The sequence below is a fragment of the Daucus carota genome, chromosome 1 (assembly GCF_001625215.2).
Source record: "Daucus carota subsp. sativus chromosome 1, DH1 v3.0, whole genome shotgun sequence".
NCBI classification, from domain to species: Eukaryota; Viridiplantae; Streptophyta; class Magnoliopsida; order Apiales; family Apiaceae; genus Daucus; species Daucus carota.
Window position 1 is genome coordinate 51333006 of NC_030381.2, and position 9575 is coordinate 51342580.

Here is a 9575-nt window from a genome sequence, read left to right on the forward strand (position 1 = left end):
TGGTTGAAATGAACAAAAGTTCACATATTATTTATAATTTTTATTCATGATATGATTTATTAAATTTTAGCTAAACATCTTTTGAGAGGTAAAAATACTCTCATGCGGTAATGATGCCAAGTTTATATTATTACTGATATCCATAAACCTCCAACACATGAGTGATGCTAAGTATTCTTCTAATATTGTTGTCCTTCGCATTTGCTAGGAGAATGGAGATGAAAAGTCTCACATTGTCAAGTAAATTCTGAGCATTAAATCAAGTTAGTCTAGGTTATAACGACTCATATTTGAATTGAGTTCTCCAAGAGCTTTTTAACGCGTGTATAATCTCTCAAAATGATCAAAAGGTAATTTGATAAATCAATTTTTGTTTCTATTACAAAATTATTGACATCGACTTAATTAATCAGTGTGTTTGATTAATTATGAAAGTTGTGTTATTATTTCTATTAGGATTGGGTTAAAAATGAATTTACTTAAACTAATTCGAATTTAGTTTTGAATTATTTGATTTTGTAACATCAATTTTGTTTCTAATACAAAATTATTAGCACCGGCCCACTTAATTTACGCATCTGATTACTTATTGAATTTCTGTGAAGTACGATACTCTCCATACATATATCTATATACGTCCTCCACACATACATTTATATACGTCATTAGTGTTTATTATTTCAAAATACAAAGCCATTACATCTTTCTCCATCATCTCCCCTATATCTAGAATTCTCTTGCTCGTTGACAGTGCCATTTTTCGCAGCAACATCATTATCCGTTTTAGTTTTATCTAAGAAAGCCCTCATTCTACACATACAAAGACGGTGAGGATACAAATATATTTTAAATATATAGTTTTCATTCCACTTGAATCTGTTCACATGATTGGTTTTTTATCTTTTGTTTCTTATTTGTTATATATGAACACGACTTTATTTATTTGTTTGTTGTTGTAGCACTTGCCGTCAAATTTTTGACCGAAACTTTAAATATATTTATAAATTAATTTAAAAAAGCTAATTTTTTAAAAAGTAAAAAACTGTAACTTAATACATAAAGAATGGTAAAATATAACATATGAGAATTAAATATACAAGTCGAAACATTTTGCATAATCAATATTTATTTTCTTATTAACATGTTAAAATACCATCACGAATAAAAAGCTAACTATAATAATTTTGCCTTTGATTTATAATTATACAACATCAATTCAAATTTTGATAAGCACTAAAAATAATTACACTAAATAGTAGTAATGCCAGTTTCAGAAAAAGTGAACAAAATAAAATAGCAATGATATATATTTCTTATGATGTAGGTAAAACTTATATCATGTTTAAAGATATTTTAAACAAATCGTCACAAACACAAATGCTGTATTAATGTTTCATCCAGTTGCCCAAGAAACGAAACCGAAAGAAAATAAAAAATAAAAAATAAAAATCAAAGGCGGTGGCCCAAGAAAGGGCACGATTGATATTAACTCAGCATAGCCTAGGCTAGGGTTTTCAACTATTATTTTTCCCCAAAAATAATTTCACAGGCAGCAGAAGCAAAGCACCAGATCAATCGCTAATTCTCTACTTAAGATCTTCTGGTATCAAGCTTGCATCTCTATGTTCTTCAATCCCTCTATGTGTATCTCACTGTTTGTTCGTATACACGTGTTTGTAACTTTGTTTGCATGTGTTTTTTTGTTGAATTGTTGAATTTATGTGTTTATAAGTGTTTTGATTGAAATTAGATGCTTACGTGTGTTTGTTAGGGTTTTGATTTGTGGATCTGCGTTTCAGTTGTAATTGCTAGTTGTAATTGGAGAGTTTACGGTGGATGGGATTGCTATAAATTTGAATTTCAGTTTGTTGATGTTTCGTGGTGAGTTTTTGGTCGATTGGATGTTTAAAGTGGGATTTCTGATTGTTTTCGGTGTGGTATTATTGATTGTCGTGTGTTTTCTGTTTGTGTGTATATGAATTATTTTTGGGTTGAATTGAGCTAGAAGTTGGCGGGGTGATGTGTGCTTATTGTCTGCAGTACGTGTTTACGAAATGTTTTGATTGTCAGTTGCAACGGTAGTTGAGGTTTCTTTATTTCGGCGTTTGTTTGTACCCTACTTGTAAAAAACGGCGGAGGAGTTGTGGATAGAGTCCTTGAAGTTAGTTGCGTTGCTAATTACATTATGTAAATTGGTGATTCGCTCAATGACGTTATGTGAATATGTGATTCGCTCAGTGAATGCTATGAATTTTGTCTTATTGGTTTCGGTAAGAACCTTTTTTTAAGTGTCTTATATGTCATCTAATAATCATGAATTTAATGGTTCATTGTTTTCTTAAACCTATAGTATATTTCGTATCACAAAACGACAGCCTCATTTTTAGAAATATTATCATTTACCATTTATTTACATAAACGTGTACAAGCACTACAGGTTATCTCTTGTCATGTATAAAACTGTTTTTCTTCCCCGCTGTTTGATCCGGTATAATATATATATATATATATATATATATATAGGCCACGTGTTAAAATGAAACGCATTATCTACAGAATACAGAGAAGGATTGCATTTATTTTTGTAACGAAAAAACCAAGATAACATTTGGTTTTTAATATACATCCATAAATTACTATACCATTAGAAGTCAATAGCATAATATGCAATATCAAAATTTTAGATGTATAATACAAGTCTTCACGTACTGAGCAAGTACAGTAACTGTAGGCTGTATCACGTACATGTTTTTTTTTCTGGACATTACTAGGTTAGTAGATCAACTCAGAAACGTAGTAACTTCATTGGTTATTATTATGTATCATTCACAAAGTGTTATGTACTTGGGGAAAGAGACATATTTCATACTCGAGAAGTTACTAATGTGGCATAGCGACCATGAGTGAAGTGGTCAGATTTGAGTCCCCCTCCCCCTCTCCCTATCACTTTGATTGTGAATGATAGATAAAGACGTGCCTGCTCTGTTGCCAAAACTCTTTAACTTACTTATATTATAGGGCTGATATGAATATGAGGATAGGTCAAAGATCATGTACAGTAAGACCATTTGAACATGTCAAAAACATATGCTCTTCCAATGGGGCCTTTTGGTTTCATTTTAATGTCAACCTAGCTGCTCTTTCTAGTTACATTCTCAAATTTACAATAATTTTCTTTTGTAAAACTCTTTTGCAAACTTCCCAGACACCTGTAGCAATGTTTGCAGAAGGTCCTCAGCCATATTTGGAAGTTGTGAAACCAGGCACGGCTGAGTTCTGTTCTTCCATCACACGCAAGCTGCTTAATTATGAACTTTCTCAGTTTCTTTCTCGTTATTTTCTTCTGCCGCTGAGATACAAGTTGAAGAATGCAATTTTTTTTTGTGAACCCCAGAATAGATACGATTTGCAGCAAATTTGCCCACGTTCCTGTTTATCACGGTTCTGTCTGCATGGTGGATGCTGAAGAACAGCTATTATCTGCTGAGCAGACTCTGCAGTCGAAGCTTCAAGGGAAATCCCGTGGAACACCCATTTTAACAGCATATTTCCATGTCCCTGTATTTTTTTTCCTGAAACCATTCCCCTGAGCTAATGCAACCTCCTGGCTGGTGCTGGTTTGTTAGTGGGGGAGATCTTGTCGAAATAAAGCGAGTATAGTTTTTGTCCTGTCCGTGCATGTAGGGTTTCCTCGAGTAAATTGTGTTTCCACAGGAAAGCACTTGTTTCCTTTTAATTATATTTTATCGATCTGAAATTACTTTTGAATTTTAACTGAGCACTAGCATCTTGCTGGTGCTTATTTCACTAGACAGAATATATACGCACATCATACATGCTCCCATATACATTCATTTGAACCAGAATTTGAAGTTCCGATCTCTGCCTCTCACATGGAAGGAGGTTTGCGGTACAGCTGGCGTAGTTCCCCTTATTCGTGTCAGGACTTTTTCTTTTTCTTTTTTGGATTATGTGCACTTACAAAATTAAAAATTCAAGTATGCATGAAGGGGGAGGGAGGGGGGTTTGGGTTGGACTTTGTCATGGGAAAGTGTGTTGACGGCCTTCACCAAACGCCACTGAGCAATTTGCCTTTGCCTAAATTGCTTGTGTTATAACTTTTACTTTTTTGATCATGCATTTAATCTTTCAAGGAGTTTTGACCACAAAGGAGTGATATAGCATCTCAAATTTCCGTTTCTGCTTGATTGTCTCTTAGTTGAACACTTTGATTATCTGCCTGTACAGAATGTGTATTTTGTTTTGTTCTTTTATGTCCCTCAAAACATATGTGGAATTTTGTAGATGGTTGTGATATTGTATCGGTTTTATGAATGTTCAACAAATGCAGTTCATGACAGCTACATGCTATTCAGATTTATAAAACTGTGGTTGATTTAGAATTCCAAATATGTCATACGATACGACATATCACAGCATGATAATTGAGTATTACGACAGTGCTGGTGTTTATTTATTCAAAAGAGTTTCTCTGGTACTCTGTTGCCTCTTACTGTGCTGTCTAGCTTTTAAATTGGTTTCAATTGCTCAGGATTTTACTACTAAAATGGCATTCACTATGTCATTGCTTCTCTGAACAAAGGCGCAACTGAGATCTACAGTATTGTTATATTTGAAGACTTAGCTTTCAATCTGTGTCAAGAGGTGTTATTTGCAAGTAAAAATGGATACAAAGTTCGCAAAGGTATTGGATAGTCGCAGATCTCTGAATGATATGAAAAGGAAGAGGGCACTTCAATGTAAGGCGAATAATACAAAAGCAGCCACTGGCACTAATATAGCACCACAACCTGTTTTTGAGTCTTCGCCCAACAAGATAAACAAGACAACTAAGCGTAGAAAGCTGGATATATCAAAATCACAATATGGTTGGTGCAGTTCGCAATCAAAAAGTTCTCTGCTGAGATATTATTCAAATTTCAAAAGGAGTGCTCCTCCGGCACGCTTGATGTGTTACCAGAAAGGTGAATGGACCAATCTTCCTCAAGATGCTGTGACTTCAGTTAGAAAGGACTTCCAAATGAAGAAAGCAGTCTTGGAGGTAGAGCTTAGCGGAAAATTATTTCTAATGGACTTCCTGCACATGATGAAACTGGATTTAGAGACCGGCACACAGCAGCCCATTGCCTGGATCGATGAAGAGAATACTTGCTTTTTTCCAGAAATATTCTTAAACCAAGAAAAGATTAATGAGTGTTATGGTGAAAATGATCAAGTTTGTGGACATATAGTCCCGGAATCTCATGGGTCCAATGATTTGAAGCTTCAGCTTGAGATTGACATTAGTGGATTAGATTACTTGAAGATGAAGGAATCTACTGGTGAATCAGATGATATAGTGAGGCAAGTTAAAGTTGTTAAAAAGCCCGCGATAGATGCAGAAGCTGACAACAGTTGCATCAGAGTTTCTAATGATGAGGCTTGCGAGGCTTTTGGTGAAAATCAGCAAGGTGATAACGTGGTTCGGCATGATCGTGGAAGTATTGATTCCAATACTGTTCGGGAAATGATTCTCAAGGCTTTTAGCTTATTCAAGGTAGACAAACTTGAGGTATCTTGTGGTTCAGGTATGACAATGCAGGCTCGCTCAGAACTTTTTCAGAAGCAGGTTGAGATCACAGAAAAGTATCATGGAGATGCAAATGTTAAATATGCCTGGCTTCCTATTTCTAAAGGTGAATTTTCCAATGTCATGACTTATGGGCTTGGGGAGTGTGAAATGTCGAAAATGAAGTCTGCATATGGCTCTGGTATTCTCCTTTTACCTTTACATTGCGCTCGGAGCAGGTCAGTACATACTTCGTACTTCTATTGAAAGTTTAGTTGGTTAAGAATGTTCTTATGGTTTGTTGTATGACCACTTCTGTATTAAATTGTTCTTGTTTTTGTTAGACAACTAAGAAGGAATGTCTTACTAGTGAAGTGGTTTGTATAGCTTACTTAAATACTTTGTGCATATTGTTTCCTCACTCCTTTGACGTAAATGTACGTATCTCTAAGATTTCTTGAACAAGCAGCTGTACGTCTAGATGAACCAGTATCCTGAGTTGCATGACAGTATGGGTGTGTGTATTGCAACATAGTTCTTTAGTGATTATTCTGTTTTGGACGTCCTCCACTGGCCCATAAAACCCTATTTGGTTCTTTGTGCCCTTTAGATGTTATCATGTTTGATTTCAATAGCTTGAATATTTGATTACCTTTTACTTTTAGAGTCTGTAGCATGTATAGATCATTGCAATCGAAATATATTTAATACCTGCTCGCTGCTCCTAGTTAATTTATTACTTACATCATCTTTTGATATGTTGTATGCTACATGCACGCTTATACTTTTCTAATTTTTTGCAGTGCGAGTTACTGTGATGTTGACGAAAATGGGGTTCGATATGTTATTTTATGTCGTGTTATAATGGGAAACGTCGAGGCTATCTATCCTGGATCGAAACAGGCGCATCCCAGTTGTGAGAGTTATGATAGTGGGGTTGACGACCTTAATGATCCTAGGCACTATGTAGTGTGGGGTACAAAGAAGAATACTCATGTTTACCCACTGTATGCTGTTAGTTTTAAGATTTCCTCTGAAGCTGGAGGTAATTGTTTGATTAATTGGTGTTTCTTTATTCCTTTTTTTGGCTCGATATAATTACTGCATATGATCACGTGTTGCAATGTATAATTCTGTTATACATTGGAAGTTGTTTGTTTGATGGTAGGCTATTACTAGCACAATCATGATGTGTCTGTTTGGATGTTGTGAAATTGTCAGTCAGTCTGGGTGTTGGCGTGTTGCTAGTACAATTTGTGGTCTTGATAGAACTTTATGTTTGAGAACTGTATTCTGCTTCCACAGGCCGAATGGGTGGTAATGGGAACAAGCTTAATATCTCAGGAGTCACTACTTGTCAAGGACCTGATGCTCAACTGCAATCAAATTCTGGCTCTCCTGATATGGTAAGTATGTGGCCCTGCCAAAGGCTATGTGCATTCCCAAATCTATTCATGTCTTTTAATTTTGATAGTCCTTGCAAGTTAATGAATATTGAGTGCAGAGCTGGTGACTCGAGTGATAGGATCGTATTAATCTTTGGCCCTCTTCTATTAAACCAGCTACATTATCACAGTTACGGGGCTTCTTATTCAAGTGATATACGCGGGTTTAGTGCTCAGAGAATTTTCTATAACCTAATGAAAAGAGGCATTTTGAATTTAAAATGGTTAGCATGCCCGAGAATTCGTTTTTATTGCTTGAATCGATCCCAACATTATAGAAATGTGTGTACATATGATATAGTGTATGTATTAGAATAGGCACATAAATATTTCTAGAAAATGCTTAGGGTAGATACGTAAGTTTAGAAATCCTGTGCTCCATGCCAAAATAACATGTCGTTATGGTGATATTCGCACATTGAAAAGAAATCATAGCATTGCATACTTGATATATAAAATGTTATTATATTTAATAACATTTTATATATCAAGTATAGAATGCTATGATTATAGATTAGTGTTGAGCCGACGTTCCTGTTGTACATGTATTTCTGGTTCCTTGCTTCTCCTGTAGTCCGGGAATTTGTGAAGGCTGACTTATGCTGATGTCTTAACGACTTATTTTATTTTCCAGGATTAGGATACCATTTAGCTTTGTATATGACGTGCACATGACATGACCCCTTGAGACAGCGCTAACAATTTCTGGTACCTTATGGCCAGTTTTTGCCTGACTTCTGGTTGCTTATGAAAATGGTTGTTTTCAGGTTTCAGTTCCAAAAGCTCAAGTAGCCGCTGAAAATATTGGTTCACACTCACCAAAGTCTCCTAAATCTCCTTGGATGCCTTTCCCAATGTTGTTTGCAGCTATTTCTAATAAAGTTCCCTCTAGCAAAATGAACCTTGTCAGTAACAATTATGAGTTATTCAGGGTATGGCTGAAACTGCAAATTTAATTATTTACATAAACCAACCCTTGCTTCATTTATTAAATTTACTCTTTATAGTCTTTAATTGAATTCATAATTTTTCCCTTGATGTTGTGGCAGAATCAAAAGATAAGCCGGGATGATTTTGTGCGAAGGCTGAGGGCTATCGTCGGAGATGCACTGCTGAGGTCAGCAATATTAAATCTGCAAAATGAGGTATTTAACTGCAGCTTTTGAACAATGTGGTAAAGACTTTGTTGTACGTTCTTTTTTTTAGTGCCGTGATATAGTGTCTATTGGTAGGAAGCAAGATGCCTCATGTTATTGCCCGACTGCAAGTATTTGGATGCTCCTTAATTTCTTACCTAGACAAAGTCAGATTTATTGCTATCAGTGCGTATTATTTTTTGTTGACAAATTTCTAGTCTGGATGCATTATACATGATTCTCAAGGGGAGAGTGTTGTACCATTAATGCATTACATATTTATTTTTAGGTTTCTTTACGTTCTGTTTTTTAATTGTTGGAATATACAGTCCATTGGGAACGGCATGCTCAACTGCAAATATTTGGATGCCTTAGTTTTAATATTTCATGTACGTTACCTTTTTGCTTATCTGATCTGATTGTACATCTTCCTGGGCTACTCATTTCTTCACAAAGTAGCTGTGGAATAGTCGTTTCTAAGACCTGCTCAGTCTACCGATTGAAATAATCCTTTGTATTACTCATAGGAAACAGCCTCTCAGCTCTTTAAGAGTTTGTGTGACCTACATGTAAACCTTTGACTAATCTACTTTCAAAGGTGTGCTGACTTGGTTAGATTTTATTGGTATATCATATTTTACAACTTATGCAGCTAGATTACAAATGAAAGCAACTTGCATCTCAGTGATTTGCATTTGCCTCCAGCTTCATTTTCTATGTTTGGTGGAATTAATTCAGAATTTTCCTTGTTTTCAGCTGTATTACCATATTCTATTAATGAAGTTTCTGTTCCTGGCAGGGACAGGATCGTTGTGTGGATGCTGTAGGCCGCTCCAGATCAGCTCACTAGGACAATTGCAGCTTGTTTATCAGGGAAGGGTACTTTGATACTTTGTTGCTGTTGTCCTAAAAATGTGTCGACATGATAATGTGAATATTTAGATCTGGTTGAAGAGCTTTTGCTGTCTGGTTTTCGCTATGTTTATGTTATCTCAACCTTTTAGACACTCACCTTGGAACTTTGTTGGATGGTAGGCTTAATGACTTGTCATGGTTTCTGTTTTAGTATTGGATTCTGTTTCGTCTTATTATATTTGTATGTGGTGGAGCCTTATTACCATGTCCTTTCTTTTGAAATTATAGCTGTCCTTGATGTCATTTGTCACTTAATCTTTTCCTAATGATCTGACGTGGAGCTTTGAAGCAATGAAGGGTTGGTTGGGCAAATTGAAAACATAAAAAGTTTATTTACTTTCACCTAAATATTTCATAGTTCACATGATTCTCTCGTGTGATAATTATGGAAAATATTTCTGGTTCCGTCCCTGACTATCTGGACCTTTTTCCTGGTCTCCTGCATTCCTATAGTAACAGTGCAATAGCTTGTTACAAATGGTCAATGAATGTGCACTTTCTTAATCTCTT

General features: G+C 35.5%; 1 protein-coding gene across 1 annotated transcript; it reads left to right on the forward strand.

The window, feature by feature from the left end:
- The first annotated feature begins 1389 nt into the window (after window positions 1–1389).
- Window positions 1390–9270, forward strand: LOC108202795 (inactive poly [ADP-ribose] polymerase RCD1). The gene is made up of 7 exons (XM_017371336.2): window positions 1390–1603; window positions 4553–5808; window positions 6373–6614; window positions 6875–6975; window positions 7782–7946; window positions 8064–8159; window positions 8950–9270. The coding sequence occupies exons 2-7, from the start codon at window positions 4685–4687 to the stop codon at window positions 8998–9000; spliced, it is 1779 nt and encodes a 592-aa protein (XP_017226825.1). The 5' UTR covers window positions 1390–1603; window positions 4553–4684; the 3' UTR covers window positions 9001–9270.
- The last annotated feature ends 305 nt before the right edge of the window (window positions 9271–9575 follow it).